The sequence below is a fragment of the Prorops nasuta genome, unplaced genomic scaffold (genome assembly GCF_024137725.1).
Source record: "Prorops nasuta isolate Cenicafe-Biocafe unplaced genomic scaffold, Cenicafe_Pnas_1.2 PNAS00011, whole genome shotgun sequence".
NCBI classification, from domain to species: domain Eukaryota; kingdom Metazoa; phylum Arthropoda; class Insecta; order Hymenoptera; family Bethylidae; genus Prorops; species Prorops nasuta.
The window spans coordinates 2,683,545-2,701,309 of NW_027116808.1; the positions used below are offsets into that span (position 1 = coordinate 2,683,545).

The following is a 17,765-nucleotide window of genomic DNA, read 5'->3' on the forward strand; positions in this document are numbered from 1 at the left end:
ATATATATATCTTTCTTGATAAGAACAAAATTAAATCTTGCTTGTCCTTCTTATCAGAATCTTGCCAGTATCAATCGTAACAAGATCGCCTGGTATATAAAAGAGATAATTGCTGATAGGAAGCTCAGAGAGTTGGTAGATAGAAACCTTCGAACAGGATAAGATATCATTGAAATGAAACCTATCGCTGCATTGTGCATCGTAATTGCATGCTGTTTTCTTCAAGTAAGAAACAATTCTTTCGTCGAATATAATTTTTCTTGGCTGCTTGACTTTTGTCCAACCAGATTTTATTTTACAGACAGCCACTGCTATTGGTAGAAGTCCATGGCCCAGTGCCATTGCCAATTTGAAATCAAGAGTCAATCGTGGACTCAGCAGTTTGTCTCGATTGGAAAGGTCGACGCAGTTTGATTTAAATAATAAATTAAACAATATCCATCTCAATGCTATGAGCAGTGTCAACAGTGCTGTCAACCCTGCCTTGAACAGCATACGCGTAAGTTCATCCCTGGACAAACTCATTCTAATATGCTACATTACAAATTGTCTTGTTACAAAATTAACGTAAGAAAAAATCGTTTAGTCGAGCGTTGATGCGGCTAAAAATGCCGGAAAAGATGCGGAAAATTGTTACGTAACGGCGAAAGCGGAATTGAGAGAGGTCAGTATGGACGGTTTCGATAAACTGAAACAATGTAAAACTAGTGCTTCGAGCCTGGTGCAGCCAACACTTACGGATATATCCTCTAATACTCAGGTAATTATTGAACAAATGTATAACATTACTTATTTACATTTTGATCGATGATTGAACAATGATATTAAACAATATTAAATATTTTTAACAGGCTGGTAACAGAATTTTGAACGACGTTAATCGCATACCCCTGGAATGCCAATCTTCCAACGCAGTACAGGAAGGAAATTGTTATACCAATAAATTAGCAACGATGAGTCTGTCGGTAAAAGCATTCGAAAATGCAGTAAGATCCATCGAATCTACTCTCTCCATCGCCATTAGCAAAGCACTAAGTAACGCTACTGTCTGTAGCAGCCAAATTACAGGCTCTGTTTCGAGCAAAGTTTCTAACGCGAGATCAGCTGCTACGAAATGTATTCAAAATGCTTAACTGTATCTCTATAATTTTTTGACAGTTTATTTTGTAAAGCCAATATTTCTGACTGACGTTTAATAAAGACAGATTTTATTAATGTACAAAAGTGTCATTGCGTCAATCTTTTGCATGAGAAATTAAACATTGGAAGAGATACAATTGCATAAACGAGATGTGTTGGCCGCAGTTCGTTCTTTGGGAGCTGGTATTTCACGCAGGTGTTTACAGCATGTAATCGCTTATAGCACAGCTTATGCAGATACGGAGGATAATCCTATTCATCGTAAATAGCTTATGTAATATCGACCACTCTTTTAACATTTTTATTAGGAGCGCTGATAAGAGAAGTAAATCCTTATTAATTTTTTGCAATAAATGTATTTCTGTTTCCTTTTTGTTTACTTAAAACTAAGAGTAGCAATAGTAATTTTATAGCAGCAGCATCAATAATAGTAATTATATTTATAATTATAACATCTATCGTTAACATATCTTGATAAATTTATATTAATAACTGTAATTGTAATCGTCATGATCATCATTTATTTACACGATGGTAAATGTACTTATATGAATACTCGTAAGGCTGCAGGCCTGTACAGTCTAAGAATAGGACGCTCGTGTATTCATATATGTCACATACCCACCTTTTCTTTATGAAATCTTAAATGTATATTTCATATTTTCCCCCTCGCATAGCTCTATGTCCTCTTGCTCGAAGGATCACGGCTGAGAACCAAAAGCAAGTGTTTCAAAATGGGAAACGATAGCACCGCGTTGCATAATTTTCTCAGCAACGTGTAGTACTTAACATCTTAAATCCAATTCCATTTACGAGAGAACGGTGCATGGAATATGAAAAGGCTCCGCTAATGTTAAAGCTCGCATTGTTACCTAATAAGCTATTTTTCAGTCAATGCATTAAAATTCATAGATATTTTATCAAGTGATGTTCGATAGACTCTTGCTCCATCAAGGATCCCATTTTATTTAGCTTTCTCAATAACTTGGGTAAATATATACAGAACCATCTAACGTAGCAATATTATATAGCACAAAATGTATAGTGCGATTTACCGATTCGTTAACATATATTTCGTAGATTAAAAAATATCGTTTCTATAAGATATAAACTGCATTTACAAATCTTTAGGAAAATTTCACTAAATATATTTTACATTCGATGGAAATTAAAAGACGAGTGCTGGAAAATCTATGCATCACGGCACACTTCAAGAAGGAATTTGAGGACTTATCAAAGGCCAGTTGTTATTGAAGTATCCAAAGAAAAACTATGCGCTCTATACCAAATGAGAAAATTTCATCAACTAAATTCTAAGGAAAACATTCATTTCTTCCGCTAAACATACTAAGATGTAAAAGCTAATAAACAGATAATTACTTGTGTAACAAAAATTTAATAGATTTCCCCTCTTAATTAAAAATATTACTTAGCAAACGTGTATACTAATAAAAAATCTGCTACTATTAGAAAAAATTATCGCTACCGGGTATTACATAATCGGCAAGATTTGCACAGTGTAAAGAAGATCGAAGGGTAACTCGTTTAATTAAAAACTGTTTAGAAGAAATAAAAAATGAAAGTATTAGTTTATATAATTTCCTCTTGCCTTTGCTATATAATTCTACTATAAAAAAGTGTATACTGTAAATGATTAGCATAATTATTATCTAAAAATCTTCGCGAGATGCTACAAGTCCTGTGTAAATGCGATTGTACATAACGAGTTATGAGCAAACACTTGTGACATTTTTTTTACATATATAGCGCTAGTTTTGTCCTCGTTCCAACGTGCTTTTTTCTTCCCCAGCATAACAAAAATTTCTATCATTTAAAAACTTCATGATATCGACCTATGATGGACATTAACAATGAATTATAGAGACATTTTAAAGAAGATAGCTCATACGCTTTGCTATACCAAACGGAAGTTTACAGTAAACACTGTAATATTTCGCTTGGTAAATCACTAAATCAATTAGGTTTGTGCCGTTCATCGTATATCTTACACCTAAAACATCAAATACCAGAACGTAAATTTCTTTCAAAATCGCAAGAAGTCAGTGGCGTCTCCCCATTCAATTTTTCATAAGATAAAAGAAGTAGTAATTTGTTCCTATTATCATGTAAATTTGAACTTTTATTGCTTCAGCAAGGGAAAAAGATAAGTCTATTCTTCTCGATTATCTTACTAATTTTAAAATCTGGATAATTTGCCAAGTGGAGATAAGCGTAAGACTTCCTAGAATGTTAACTTATTTGATCACTGTAAAGTCATGTCAATTTTACGCATTGATATATGAGCGTATGATCTTATCTTCTTCTATGTATACTCGTCCAAAATATTTGTTAATCCACTACCTAGCATGCGCATGAATCTCCTTTACCATTGTTTCTTTGGTCATTGGTGAGCTTGATTTGGTCTGGGAATTCACTATAAAGTTCAACCTGAAACAAAGAAACATTTCATAAAGTCTTTTTCATATATGATAGCACAGAAAATTAAAGTTAAATATTTCACTTACTTCGCTTTCTTGAGCTAGAGCATTCTTAGCTATCGTTTGAAAGGCTTGTTCAATATTGATTGCTTCCTTTGCACTTGTTTCAAAATATGGAATATTATTTTTTTGCTGACACCACTGCTGAGCTTTCTTGTTTGATATCTACATAAATTTAACAAGCAATTTTTATATAGTGACTTATAGCAATAGAGAAACAAAAATTTAATTCTTTAAAGACTCACATTTTTGTATTCAAGATCAATCTTATTTCCCAATACAACAAATGGGAAGTTATCTGGGTCACGAGGGGATGCCTGAATGAGAAATTCATCTCTCCAAGAATCTAAAGATCTGAAGCTTGTAGGAGCGCATACATCAAAAACCAATACACAGCAATCTGCTCCCCTATAGAAGGCCACACCTAGGGACTGAAACCTTTCTTGCCCTGCCGTATCCCAAATCTATAAAGTTGATTTTAAAAAAATAATAATAATCCATGTATAAACTCACAAATATTAATTGTATACTGAGTCATAAAATTATCACCTGCATTGTCACTATCCTATCATCCACCATAACTTCCTTTGTGAGAAAATCTGCTCCTATTGTAGCTTTGTACTGATTGCTGAATTTTTTGTTTACATATTGGTTCATCAGCGAGGTTTTACCAACTCCAGAATCACCAAGAATAATAACTTTAAGCAACACTTTCTTGCGGGATGCCATTCTCAACTGTAAAAGAAATTAATTTTTAAAATCTGTGCTACATTACTTCTGCTGTTTACAATCAAAACAGACATAAAATTAAAATTTGTTCAAGAACAAATCAATTTATCATCTTAATTAACAATATGCAGACATACATAAAATTAATTATAAATAACCAATGTATAAGTACTTAGAGCTTTATACTCAATTAGTATAAATTAATAGCTTGGTTAAAAAGTATAAGTTTCTTTGTCTCTAGTCTCTTAACCAGATATAGAAATCTAATTCATTAGAAAAGAATATAACGTCCTATAAAAAAATAAGAGCAACATATAACAAAGTATTTAAATACGACTGATTTTTAATGAATCATCGTTAGTGAATGGAGAAAAGTACTCCCATCATAATGACGTATCATACAATACACACGACAAAAACTTTGTCCAGCCAAAGTAGTTTATTCACGTAACCTTAAGATTCGAATTAAGAAATTATCATCGATTTCACTCACACGCTGTACAATCGAACATACTTAGCAATATAGTATTACAACTTTATCCCGTTATTAAGTAAGGAGTTTAAAATCCAAATACGTAAAGTAGAATCCGCTCAACTGCAATGCCTGAAAACCTGTCAACACTGAACCTGAAGAATAAACTTTCTACGACAACTACTTAGGCTTTTCTATTTAACAGAAGATGATATTATCAAAGCATCAGTTATTGTAAACTTATGTGTAATCTCATTATATAATATAAGAATAATTACCTTTAATTTGGTACTGAATAGAAGAAGAAATTCAAGTGCTCAACAGATCGCACAAAGAAAATGGCGTGTTATGAAATCACGAGTATATGACAACGATGTCGTCACCTGTTCTTCACTTCCTTTATCGACCGAGCGACCGCCGTCTAATGCTCGTTCGATTCTCGATTATATATATCGACTTTGATCGACCTATCAATGAAAAAAAACGATTCTATTTCTGTGTAGAAAACAGCGTAAGAAGATCTATAATGTTGTTACGATTGTTACTTTGCAAAAGAACACCAGAAATCATTGCATGTTTGAGTTCAAGCCGCTCATCATTTTTCGAATTTTTCAGAATGAATTGGTTTGTTTAACCAAATATGGTTTTTCCTCGTTTTGAAAGGGAAAAACATAGGCTATATATTTAAAGCGAAAATTGACCTATGACAAATTAAATTAAAAGTACGATCACCACTTTACGAAGTAAAGAAAATCGATTTCAAAATAAAATACAAGTTCAACAAGATCCCGTAGTTGGGATAATTTAATCATTATAACAATTAAATGACATATTTTGCTTATAAATAAGAAAAAAACAATTTTTTAACAAAACCTACTTTCACAATTGTTATTAAGTAATTACTTTATTACGAACGTGTACGAATCTGCTTATACCAAATGGAGTGTCTTGACAGGTGATAATTATCTTTTAAAAATTTAAGTTTTTTTAATCGTCGATTAAAAATTATAAAACACTAATCTGATTGTAGAGTTATAATTGAAAGCTTGTTTAAGTATTAGTAGTTCTAGTTGAGCACGAATAATTTCCACTATCCGATGACCGGGTTGTCGAAACAGTAGTTCCTGAACGTCGAGGCGGAGCATGGGGAACTCTAAACATACTGTCGCTAGTTACTACGTCTCTAAGTGTATATTGCTGCATTGGTGTCACTAGGGTAGACGAATATGCGGATGGGGCTTTTAAAAAAATCCTGCAACACATATTTTATGCATTATGCATGTTTTTTGCTACATTTATATTTAAAAAAGGAATAAAATTATTTACCGTTCCGAATTCGGTGTGATTACTTCACGCTTGTGCCTCTCCGACTTATCATTCTTAAAATTCGCACCTGAATTTTTTAACTCATTAAATAATCCCTTATGTTTTTGATTTTGAATCACCCGTTTGAGTTCTGCATTTTCTACGGACAATTCTTGCACCTTTCGGTGCGCTAACCAATATTTTTGCTTAATCTTCTCATATTTATTATCCTATATAATTTCAGTCGTTACTATCTAGATATAAAATATAATAAAGATTTTGTAACATACCAAATTTCCAAATCGTTTTATTAAAATACGCATCTGCGCCTTTTGAAAATTTAACGTTTTTATCTCCGATTTAAGTCTTTCCTCGACTGGCGCGAAATAATCCGCTATTTTTGGAATTAATGGATCTTTAATAGGTAAAGACGCTGGATTTTCAGATCTGCATATCACACATGATTTTACCACTACGTATGCAAAAGTAATAATAATTAGAATAATAATGTGTAGAGTCTCAATTAATTAATTATCTTACTATCGTACTTTTTGATATGCAATCGCTACAATAAATGTGACCACACTCCGTCACGAAATAAGGGTTCTTTCCACGGTTTGGAGGCGAGAAACAATTATTACAAACGAAAAAATTCATTTTACGAAATTTAAACAATTCTATATACAGATTTCTTATTTAAAGGAACATTACTTTATGGAGTCCGTTAGCAAAGTAAATTTATATATATGTATATATATAATACGTCTACCGCCGTTTTCTGATAGGCTGATCAATATCGACATATTTTAATCGATAATCGAAAGAACGAGTATTGCATGGTCGATAAACTAACCTCTAACTCTGCACTTATTACCAAACTGGTACTGTTGGTAACATAGACTATTATTACTAAAATGATATAAAGATATTTAAAGAGTAACGCACACGGGATAGGAAAATAATAATAATTTTAACAGACTTATCTATCCTTTTATTTCACACAGCCCGATTCTGACTTAAAAATTTAATTACACGTTTAACAATTATAATATGAAAAGATTCTTAATATTTTATGCGCTATTTAAAAATCTGAAGTAGACAATAAGAGCAAGCTTCATTTTCATAATCTTATGTACAGTGATTACAAAAATTCAGTGCTTTAAAGTTACACAAATCAGCTAATTAAAGTATCCGTTACCTATCAGTCATGATATGCCTCAGATTATATACATTAAATTACACTGATTTCGTAAATTGACGTAAAAATGACTGTTTTACACATTTTATTAAAGAGCATAACATTTGAGAGCATATTCGTCACAACACCGCAAAAAATGAAAACTTCGTTTCATAAGAAAATAAAGAACATAATCTTTTAAAAACGTTATTTGACTTGAAAACTATTAAAAGTTACGGTTTTTAAACTACTTTACATTATGACTAGAATTAGGAATTAATTAAAGCTGGAACCGGGAAGATAGTGGTAAAACTAAGTTTAGCAAGCAAGATTACTGAGTTATGATATATGAATAAAGAAGGATTATTCGGTTAATACATGTAGATATCTTTGATTATAAAGTTCTGTTGTGAGTGTGCCCACCACGCAAACGGCATTATGAAGAGAATTGGCTGAATCTCTTATCAACCTTATCGATCTTTCTATGTCACTTTTCAATTCCGCATATTGCTTATTGAGCAAAAGCCCTTCTAAACTTTGCATTGCTTTAATGGCTTCCGCACTAGGACGAGTTTCCATTGTGTCAGACTCGGATGTTCTCACGGGGGCCACGCCAGGTGAATGTGGAGTGAATCGTACAAGCTGCTGCTCGGATTTCGATTCTGGTAACTGGGCTAGGCAATAAACGGCTATTGCACGACTTAGGAACTTGCACCTGAATTAAGTAAATCAAATAAATACATATGGATATTTTTTCAAATTAATAGAATTTTACCTGATTGAAAGTTGAGAATTTTTTCGTAAACCAATAGCTCCTAATATTCCCCACCCTTGTCCAACGTCATCTGCCATTATCAATAAAGCTCGTGCTAATCCTTTCAAAGCTCTAGCAGCTATCACTGTATTCTCACTGTATTGACATTGTCTGTATGCCAATTCACACGCTTTAGCCCATAGCAATGGTAATTTCATTTCAACGATGTCACTGAAATACGAATTTAGCATTAATTGTGATGAATACTACATTATATCAATATTTGGAATTGATATTATTTCTGTCAATACATTGTTTTAATGGCAGTAATCCAATCAATTAAATTGATCAATAGCATGCCCTCTTCTCGAATATTTTGGCAGGATGGAAGTCTTTTAAGCAGAACTGAGTATAGAGCTAGAAATCGTCCTTCGGAAACTAATACCGATTCCAGAGGAGGCTGTCTAGGCACTACAGGCTGTAAAATTGTCAGTACTGATGCCCATGTTGGTTGAATATTTTCAGTCACTAAAAGAAAAAACATTTTTTTAGGCTAAAGACCTTGACGACATCACTTTGTACGTACCATTAAATTTAAAATAAGCTTCTAACGCCGCTTCCATTAATTCTCCAAGCGTAGATGGTGAAGCTACAGCCATACCTATAACCCTGAGTATACCCATAAGAATTGGACTAGTTGCATTTCTTTGTAAAAGCCATGTTGTCCAGCTACTGCGAAGATGCTCCACTAAAAGTCCACTTTGATTTATCGTGTGAAGCAATTCTGTTACCAATAAGCCTGCTTCGGAAACCTGTTGTGATTCTGAGACAGCTGAAAAAAAATAGTTCTTGATATATAGCGGATCAGTTGCTAGAAAATTATATAGAAGCTTACTGCTGGAAATAATCATTTCCATTTCATCTAGCATACGAGACAGGGCACTTGAAAATGCTTTAGTATTTGTAGATAAAAGGGATTTATGTCGAGTTGTACAATTGATCATCAGTTTCACGGAAGAACGAATATACATTTGCCTCTTTTTCAAAGTAGTAGGATGAAAATGAGTGATCGTCGCATCATATGCTGCAGCAATTTTTAGCAGACTAAAATAGCAATTACATAGTTATTATACCACAATTACTATGTATAATTTTATAAAATACTTACTTGTTGACCGCTACGTCTACTGGACAACATTGGTCTCCATCCAATGCAAGAACAACTCTAGGATCACAGCTCATCACGTGCCAATTAATTACTTGGTCGTACGCTGCCGCATCAACCAAGTGCCAAGAAAATTTTTCTGCTTCCGTTATCAACTGAATTGCCTTTTCGTTCTGTCTAACGTTTGGTTCATTTGACAGTTTTACAAGTAAGTTTAACATACAAATATGCATCTTGGCTACAACTGGCAGTGGCTGAGATTGTTGCAGCTCGTTAACCCAAGCTGGCCAATTGATACAAGTAAACAGGCTACCTAGGAACAAGTGACTATCCGGTAAGTATTGGTCGACAACTTTAATCATCAATTCCACATCGTTTATTCCTGGACTAAATCTATCCCAAGGAAGCGTCAAAAAGTTTCCATGAATCACATTGAGAATATGATCTTTGACCGATGCGTGGGCAAAGTTTGTCACATAGAAATACCATACAAAACATAAAATTTTACTAGATGCTGGCATTGTATCCATAATAAATCGTATACATTCTGTGAACATCGCGACTGTTCTATTTGCGTAAGGTCCATCGGTTATAATCCAAGGCAACAAAACCGATCTATCATCGGTTAGTTGCTGTATCCAGGCTGCGGTTGGTTCTCTCAAATTTCTGGTCCAATAAGGAGTTATCCATGGCGCATACATTTCACTTAAAACAGGCCAGATTTTTTCACACACTGCAAAATTTTTTTTAATAATGCATAAATTCTTATATATACGAAACAATATTAAATTTGGAACCTACATTGGTCAGCCAAGGAACCTCTGTCAGCCTGTAACGTAAGAACCACCAATGCATGACCTATCATACCAAGAAACGTAGTAATTGGTTCATTATAAACTCTGTATCTCGGATACAAGCCATACAGCCCATATTGCAAACGTTCTTTCATGAAGTGTCTACTTAGTAAAACGGCAGTATCGTGCATCTGAAATTATTCATGTTACTAAATTTCTATATGCTTAAAGAATTAATTGCTTTTAAAAGTATAACCTCTTGTCTAGATAGAAGTCTTTGTTCTGTAGCATAATGGCGAACTTCGTCTCTAATCTTATTTGAATGCACAGGGGCGGCACTCTTAGGTTTGCCACTAAGAGCACCCAGTAGATCTCGCCAAACATCCAAGGACAGATTTTGACTTTCGCTACCTTTTAAAATAGCGCTCAATACTTCCCCGTAATGCTCAGGAAATTCATGTAGTAAGACTAATCGAAGATGGTTACGAAATAACTGTAATGATATAATATAAATAATATTTTATTTGTAAGCTATTCACGTTAAAATCGAAAAATTACCTCATGCACCATGAGCTTTTCTTCTTCAGGGTTAAGACCTATATTACAGAGAGCTTTGGAGACCAGCTCAATAAACGTAGATCGCTCGCTTAATCTAGGTCTTCTATAATTTAACCAGCTTCCTACGTCAAACTTTGATAACAATACGAAACACAAATCCACGTTCGTACTCGTAGATAGCTCGACAACAGTTTGATACATTTGTAAAAATGTAGAAGCTCCCCCAGCAACTGGAGTAAAATGTGGACCCAAAAGTCCACCAAGAGTTGGTCGCTGTAATATCGTACTCAGCAATTGCGGTCCTTGACTTTCTTCTCCACTTATAAATAACTATACAAACAGTATATTTCAATAAATGCTGTGCCCATTGCAGAAGAGTTGTAATCATTAAATTTATACCTGTCCCAGCTTTTCCAAGCACGTTGTAATAAGCTGTTTTGTCGGTGGACATAAGGCTGCGTCTTCCGAATAAAATTCCACTAAGTGATAAAATAATTTTACTCCACTTTCTTGGACCTTGTGCAGTGTTATATTATTTTCGCTCGTTCGACATATATTCAATTCATGCTCGAGTAAACTATGAAATTATGCGAAATATAGTTATATATATATATATTTATGTGTGATTTCATTTAAAAGATGAAAGTACTTACGCTATGATATAATCAACAAAAACGCATCCCTGAGTAACTTTACTGGGTGGAGGCTGACTGGCTTTTACTAATAAATTTTCATATTCTGCTCTATTTTGAGTAATCATTTGATCAACTCCATCACTAACATGAGCCTCTGTTACCTACAAGAAAATACACTATGTACTATACACTCTAATTGTAATAAAGTATTTTTGAATAATTATTAAACTATTTTACTTTTATTCTAATGACAGCCGGACCTGCGCAATGAACAATCGGTGGAGTCCCAGATCTGGAACGTCTTTGACTTGAAGGCGCGGGATCGCAAAGAGCGTGTAGAGTTACAATATTCTCGCTCTCTCTATAAAGAGTAGGCACTAGCTCCAAAAACGTGCAGTCCACTGCCGTATGCTCGGAAACCATCAAGTTGTAAGTTTGCGCGTAATCTAAGATGACTTTGAGATGAGGCTTGACCGATGAAATTAAAGTATAAGAGCTGTATAAACTGTCTCTCGATATTGAACTTATTACATGAGCATTTTTATTCAAAGATGGCGGAGAAACAGGTTGCTCATACGTGCTCAGTCTTCGGAATATTCTTTCCAATGGATCTGAGGGCTCTATTGGACTAGTTGCTGTATAACTTGACTTTTGATTTTGACTTTCCGGTACTCGTAAACACGTTCGTTGCCATTCCTCAACATTGGCTTGTTGAATTTGCTGGACTGAGTAGTAATCAACATACTCCAACCATGGATTCTGAAATTTATGTAATAAAATTAGCAAATAATAAATGAAAGGAATATTCTTGCAAATATTATATTACTATTCCTCACCCGGTCACCTTGCACGAGTAATATTAATTTCTGGGACATGTATTGTGGCGGTAGAGCCGGCAGATAAAGTCCAGATTCTTGAAGTCGTGGCTCTTCCAACCAAAGACTTAATGTTTTATAAAATCTATGATTTAATAATAAAAATATAGATATACCGAATACAAGAAATAATAGCCACTTTTTAAAAATTAATACACTTACTTCGCAGTGTTAAAATAAAAAACTCTTCCATCATCCGTTATTGGTTTACCATTATCCGTATCCCTTTCTCCTTTTATTTGAAAATAATCGGTCGTCTCGTGTAAGCGTTTCTTTAATCTTTTTAAATAACTGAGATTGATCATTCCTTCGAAAAATTTTTCCCCTACTCCACCACTGTTAGGAAGGCTATAATTTTCAAAATAATATACGAATGATAAATTTACGTGAATATACATATAAAAATTAATGACAAATATTTACCTTTCAGAGGTAGGAACTCTAGCCAAGAATAAACTGAAAAAATTTTGCCATAAAAGCGGTAGAAGTGGATGATCCATTGGTGTATCCAGCGCTTGTTGAGACCATCGATAAATGGATAAGGCGTTTGCACCAAAAGCCGGCATTTTTACTGTAGCACAAGCTCTCTAATAAAACAAATCATAAATAATCCTAACACTAAATGTACAATAATTAATTTAATGTTCAGACCTTTAAAGCTGTATCTAATGTAATTTTTTGTTGAAACGATAATTCTCTCAAGATTTCTTTCCACAAGCCAGTTTTTAATTCCCTCTGAAATTGTTCAGTAGATAGCACTTGATATGCAACCCAAATTGTTTGCACTGATCCTCCCAGCAAACTCTGAGAGTTCGATGAGCCGGTTGCCCAGCTTAAAAATGATCCTAGCCCTCCCGAACTTCGCCCAGCCATCACGTTCTTTAACAGATAAAATTAACAAAATAACTATGTAGAATAAAATACAAAAACAAATAAGAGTGAGAACTCCATCTTTTAATTCATAGACGATTAAGCTGCTCTTTATAGCATACCTCAATATTCCCTTCAACAGTGGGCTAATGAAACAAGATTATTTATCATCAAGTAAGTTGAATTTGCTTAAAATATTTTAAACGAGACACTTACAGAAAATAAATTTTGAAACATAATCTCCATTGTTGTTCTAGCATCCAAGTGGAAAAAGGCAGCACGAATTACAGTATCTAACAGGTATAAAACATTTTGATCTTTATTCCAATCTGGTACAAGTATCAAGACATTCAACCATAAATTCACGAAACGTTCTGGACTAGCTAAAGAATATCTGCAATGTAAAATTAAAGATAATAAAACTACAATCTCTTAATATTATGTACAATAAAATATAAAAGTTATTCACCTTCGATAATTTTTTAAATGAGATTCGATCATGTTAGCAACTTGCTTCAGTATTGGTCCAGGAAATTCAGGGGCAATAAGATTTTTGGCAATTTTCATATAAGTCCTATCGGCAGTGACCAAGGAAATAATAAGACTTACAAACTTATCACTCTTCAGTAATGAATCCGGACAGTCTAAGAATAAAGGTATTATATGATGCAAAACTATCAGTACTTGATCGTACTTGTAATGGTTTTGCAGTACATGTAGCTGATTGAAACCATTAAGGCAAATAAGGGGTACAGAGTGGCCCCATAAAGTCATTAGCATTGTTGTGTAGCATGCAATAGTTTGTTTTTCTCTGACTCCAGTAATCAAAATGTCCAAAGATGGATCTGAATCCAGATCCAGAACATGAGAGAATGCTTCAGCAAGATTGGTCATGGTATATTGACATGATCTGTCGGATTGATCGAATTTATGCAATCTAAGCTTCGTTATCATTTCCCAGGCCCACATGGAAAAGGCATGTTCATTATTCTGGGGCCTCACCATTGAAGAGACTTGCTTAACTCCTTCAGCTAATAACGATGCATTTTGTGCAGGCATGTCCGGTACAAATTTCATTACTAGCTCAACAATTAATAGTGCAACGCGCCTGTGCAGTTGAATAGAAAGGAAGAGTTGCTGCTCGTCGTCGTCAAAACTCCAATTCAAATTATTAAGAACTAATCTTGCCAAGTGATTTTCGGTCGACGTTAATGAGTTATTGTGCAGCCACGTAGAGAGGATCGTTATATCTTGATCTTGCGGAATCCACTTGTCCATTCGGAGCTCAGTAAACAAATATAAACTTAATTTTCCAACAGATCCAAAATTATCTCTTAACTTCAGTAATATATCAGAGAGAAGCATCGGATATTTACTCGTTAAATTGGATAATAAAGAACGTGCATCCTTGGAGCAAGATTCTTGAGTCTTTTCACTCAAAAAGCCAATCTGAAATAGATCAAGTGTCGTGGCTCTAATAAAGTCGTAATCTTCCAAACCTCTAGCCATAGCCATATTTGCAAAAGTAGTTAATAAAAAGTAAGATTCGTCGCCTGGCATTTTACATAATTTGTCTTCAAATTGTTTAGATAATCTGGAACAAGTGAGTTCCTCCATCCAATTTAAAGGCGAGACATTAGTTGCCATTGTTTCTACTGCTGAAGTATCTGTGTGTAGAGTATAAAAAATTTGCCATAAAGCATCAGAAGAGATTATATGATAGGGAATAGCAGCAAGGTACTGCCAAGCTCCAAGTCGCCGAGATGAAAAAATACACATAGTTGCTCTTAAGAAAAAACAGTCATACTCTAGCTGCAATTTTAAAAGTTTGCTTTCCTCGAAAACCTGACTTTTGTCAAATATCTCCCATTGATCACTGGCGTATTGCACAATATCTCTAATTAACGCACTTAATCTTTTAGCTAATTGTCTGTATCTAGGCGAATCGTACGTTTTCAAACCCTGCTTCAAAATCCTTACAAGAGCAGTTGAAAAGGCAAATACCCTTAACATATGGTGATCAGTTATAGCTTTTTTTTCTTGCTCATACTTATCATTTTGACGTTGAATAAAAAGAGCGTGCTCGAATAATTTATTCAATGGAATCTGATGTAGTAGAGATATAAGATCACTTTCGAAAAGGTTTGCACCCAAATTAGATATATCTTCATCTTCCTCCCCATCCTCGTCCAGCATAACCCAAACAGTATCCCCGGGGCTATTTCCCGTATCTTGTAAGGATATTTGTACTTGTTCGAGAAATTTTTCCCTTTCTTTAATTGGGAGTAAAATAACAGCTAACACGGCTATCATGTGATCGAGATACGGATCATTTAATGGAGATGCACACAAACTAGAAAGTTTCGATGGTCCTGGTACTTGAACGTAATTACGTGCCCAATTAGTAACACCACCGGGACATCTAAGAATATGGTTTAGCAAGAACAAGTGATCTTGCCAAGTAGCTATTCTTAAAAGAATAGCCACTAGCTTTGACAACCATTCCCTGGTGTCCGTCACAAATTTTCCATCCTTTAAGATTTTTCTTTGGAAAGTAAATAATATAGTGATGCATGTTCTCAGCTCTACCAATTGTGGCGTTGTTTGAGAAGATGCGCTTATAGGCGTTAAACTTACTGGTGTACTATTTGACATGTTACTGAACTCTTTGCAAGATGTACAAACTCTTTGTATGTAGTGCTCTATTTGCAACTTTAAAACTTCAGCTTCATAACAATATAATGCCTGTGTATTATGTAGTAACTCTTTTATAGCAGATAAATTGCGTGACAGTGATACTAATGTTTGTTGATTAAAATGTGCAACCGAATATTCATGAGTAGCATTGACTGGATTTCCATCTTGACATTCTCCAGCTTCCATCACAGATGTTTTATCCAAGCACCACAATTGTTTCTGAGTTTCTCTACAATTTTTTTTAAGACCTTCCAGCTCATGAGAATTTACAGTCAAATGGTTTCTTACTCTCAAATAGCTCATAAGAAGTTCATATAATCTATGATGCTGCTTAATATTCGTTTTTAATTGTACTTCAGTAAATTCAGAGATGAACATATCTATCAATGTTAATTCTTGGTTATTATATAGGGTTGCTAGTTGAGTTTCAGTGAATGGTTTAATTTCTTTAACATTGCTGCTAATCTTATCCGACTTTTCCAATACCACTGGTATTTCCTTTTTTGATTCTTCTTTGCTAATTACTCTGTTCAAAAAAGGTACAGCACATATCAATTGCTCTGAATGATGTGACACACTGCTTTCAAGAATAGGGGCTGTTGGAGAGACATCAACTAACTGAATATTGGAAACTATTACACTGACTTCTTCAACAGTTTGGTCTTCTTGGTTGTTTGGTTCAGCTGCAGTAGGTACATTGTCAACTTGGTCAAAACCTTCTTGTGGTATCTATAAAAACAAAAAGGGAAATTCAATTCTAATTCACAATATAGCTCTACATATTTGACAAATACCTCAGCTTCAATACGCAGACTATATTCTGATTCATAAGCAGCACTTTCTGCTGCTTGCTTTTCATAAATTTCAGTATCAATTGCAGCTGAATGTAATTCACTTTCCATATTTTCCACTCCTTCCCCTTTAGGGTAGTTTGTAGGCGATTCTCCCAAAAGACATTCAAATTCTTCTAATGTAGGAGCATCTGGTATCTGTCTCTCTAGAATGGCTTGACGACATCTTTCTTTTTTCTTTCTCTAAATACAAAGAAAGAGTAAAAGAGTAGGATGATTAATGCAGCAAGTGTGGCATAATTATAATACTAACTACCGATGACTTATGCTACAAAACAGACTAATTATAATTGGCATGAAAAATTTAATGAAGAAAAATGTTCTACTTTATCGTATATAGAAATATAAAAGGTAACAAATGCTAGATAAAATTGTTTAACAGTTAAAAATTATGATCAATTTCTTACTTGGCGTAGTTTTTGTTTCTCCATGGTTGATGGACTTTAATACAAAAATTTACTCAAGTAAAGGCAGAGTAGCAAAGTAGAAATGCTTCTTGAATTTTACTTTTTGAAATTTTTTTCAGGGCCACAATCATGTGAAATAAGGTAACAGGTCTTATTTTGTAAACTTTTTCACTGCATGATATAGATATGTCTCATATTCAATGTTATTAGATATAACGCATTACGTATTATGCTGACTGTCAAAGTAAAACAAGGTCCAAGATGTATTGATCTTCATTCTGTTTAAAAGTAGGGTAAGAAAAGGCCGAGAGCGAGACAACTTGGGCAAAGTTCCTTTTCATTTGTACTGAATGCTAAGAAAAAGAGTATCGATGAACTCGGAATTTTTCTGGCTGCACAAATTGCACTGTCAGAATGTGTGCTTCTTTATTGCGTGCGAAATGTCTTTTCCATGATATCATGCCATCATGCCTTTTCCTCTGCAATTCAACGTATCTAACCTGAAGTTAGCGTTTCTCTGTAAAGATAGTTCATTACCTGGTTGTGTACATAACTTCGCGCTTTTTTAAATCCCTCCCTGAAAAAAACAAACATAAATTGACTCCAATGCTAAAATCACATTTCCCCGAAATTTATTTTTTGAGCATATTTGAGAAATTTTTATATATATATGTACCGTCGGACATTTTTATATGATGTTTACTAGTAGCATCAGTCACTAGCCTCACTATAGCATAGCATCTCTGCTATATATAGTACTACGGAAGTACCAAGCCTGGCCTAGGTGGTAGCGTTTCATCTCTGGTGGTAGTAAACATCTGTTTGTTGTGTTCATTGA

At 34.2% G+C, this 17,765-nt stretch overlaps 4 protein-coding genes across 6 annotated transcripts; 1 reads left to right on the forward strand and 3 right to left on the reverse strand.

The window, feature by feature from the left end:
- The first annotated feature begins 70 nt into the window (after nt 1-70).
- Nucleotides 71-1,360, forward strand: LOC136777582 (uncharacterized). The gene is made up of 4 exons (XM_066733993.1): nt 71-225; nt 302-499; nt 587-760; nt 852-1,360. Exons 1-4 carry the CDS (start codon nt 175-177, stop codon nt 1,131-1,133), a joined length of 705 nt encoding a protein of 234 aa, XP_066590090.1. The 5' UTR covers nt 71-174; the 3' UTR covers nt 1,134-1,360.
- Nucleotides 1,361-1,473: 113 nt separating this feature from the next.
- On the reverse strand, nt 1,474-5,244 carry Rab7 (RAS oncogene family member Rab7). The gene is made up of 5 exons (XM_066733996.1): nt 5,118-5,244; nt 4,188-4,373; nt 3,884-4,102; nt 3,666-3,803; nt 1,474-3,588 (listed from the first exon to the last, which is right to left on the reverse strand). The coding sequence occupies exons 2-5, from the start codon at nt 4,365-4,367 to the stop codon at nt 3,502-3,504; spliced, it is 624 nt and encodes a 207-aa protein (XP_066590093.1). The 5' UTR covers nt 4,368-4,373; nt 5,118-5,244; the 3' UTR covers nt 1,474-3,501.
- A 334-nt stretch (nt 5,245-5,578) lies between these two features.
- On the reverse strand, nt 5,579-6,825 carry LOC136777583 (RING finger protein 212B-like). Its single transcript, XM_066733994.1, has 4 exons — nt 6,693-6,825; nt 6,435-6,616; nt 6,166-6,374; nt 5,579-6,091 (listed from the first exon to the last, which is right to left on the reverse strand). Exons 1-4 carry the CDS (start codon nt 6,799-6,801, stop codon nt 5,890-5,892), a joined length of 702 nt encoding a protein of 233 aa, XP_066590091.1. The 5' UTR covers nt 6,802-6,825; the 3' UTR covers nt 5,579-5,889.
- Nucleotides 6,826-7,128: 303 nt separating this feature from the next.
- Epg5 (ectopic P-granules autophagy protein 5) lies at nt 7,129-17,700 on the reverse strand. Of its 3 annotated transcripts, none has more exons than XM_066733974.1 (22): nt 17,604-17,700; nt 16,928-17,504; nt 16,464-16,703; nt 13,442-16,398; nt 13,189-13,366; nt 13,095-13,118; nt 12,754-12,981; nt 12,526-12,689; nt 12,265-12,450; nt 12,064-12,187; nt 11,465-11,986; nt 11,246-11,388; nt 10,992-11,169; nt 10,593-10,922; nt 10,291-10,527; nt 10,042-10,225; nt 9,244-9,973; nt 8,971-9,179; nt 8,662-8,907; nt 8,387-8,603; nt 8,097-8,306; nt 7,129-8,036 (listed from the first exon to the last, which is right to left on the reverse strand). In XM_066733974.1, the coding sequence occupies exons 2-22, from the start codon at nt 16,949-16,951 to the stop codon at nt 7,685-7,687; spliced, it is 7,683 nt and encodes a 2,560-aa protein (XP_066590071.1). In that variant the 5' UTR covers nt 16,952-17,504; nt 17,604-17,700; the 3' UTR covers nt 7,129-7,684. The 3 variants fall into 3 exon arrangements, with proteins under 3 accessions (XP_066590071.1, XP_066590072.1, XP_066590073.1); XM_066733975.1 differs by lacking the exon at nt 17,604-17,700 and having other exon boundaries at nt 16,928-17,163; nt 17,465-17,483; XM_066733976.1 differs by lacking the exons at nt 13,095-13,118; nt 17,604-17,700 and having other exon boundaries at nt 16,928-17,407.
- Nucleotides 17,701-17,765: the final 65 nt, after the last annotated feature.

Excerpts from the sequence above, each read along its gene's own strand:
- LOC136777582 (XM_066733993.1), top strand. The coding sequence starts at position 175 with ATGAAACCTATCGCTGCATTGTGCATCGTAATTGCATGCTGTTTTCTT. Across the intron at positions 500-586 it reads CTGCCTTGAACAGCATACGC|TCGAGCGTTGATGCGGCTAA; the intron begins GTAAGTTCATCC and ends AAAATCGTTTAG. Across the intron at positions 761-851 it reads ATATATCCTCTAATACTCAG|GCTGGTAACAGAATTTTGAA; the intron begins GTAATTATTGAA and ends TATTTTTAACAG.
- Rab7 (XM_066733996.1), bottom strand. The coding sequence starts at position 4,367 with ATGGCATCCCGCAAGAAAGTGTTGCTTAAAGTTATTATTCTTGGTGAT. Across the intron at positions 4,103-4,187 it reads ATAGGATAGTGACAATGCAG|ATTTGGGATACGGCAGGGCA; the intron begins GTGATAATTTTA and ends TCAACTTTATAG. Across the intron at positions 3,589-3,665 it reads CTCTAGCTCAAGAAAGCGAA|GTTGAACTTTATAGTGAATT; the intron begins GTAAGTGAAATA and ends TCTTTGTTTCAG.
- LOC136777583 (XM_066733994.1), bottom strand. The coding sequence starts at position 6,801 with ATGAATTTTTTCGTTTGTAATAATTGTTTCTCGCCTCCAAACCGTGGA. Across the intron at positions 6,617-6,692 it reads TAGCGATTGCATATCAAAAA|TGGTAAAATCATGTGTGATA; the intron begins GTACGATAGTAA and ends TTGCATACGTAG. Across the intron at positions 6,092-6,165 it reads ATCACACCGAATTCGGAACG|GATTTTTTTAAAAGCCCCAT; the intron begins GTAAATAATTTT and ends TATGTGTTGCAG.
- Epg5 (XM_066733974.1), bottom strand. The coding sequence starts at position 16,951 with ATGGAGAAACAAAAACTACGCCAA. Across the intron at positions 12,690-12,753 it reads CATTAGATACAGCTTTAAAG|AGAGCTTGTGCTACAGTAAA; the intron begins GTCTGAACATTA and ends TTGTTTTATTAG. Across the intron at positions 10,923-10,991 it reads GCTTGGAAAAGCTGGGACAG|TTATTTATAAGTGGAGAAGA; the intron begins GTATAAATTTAA and ends CTGTTTGTATAG.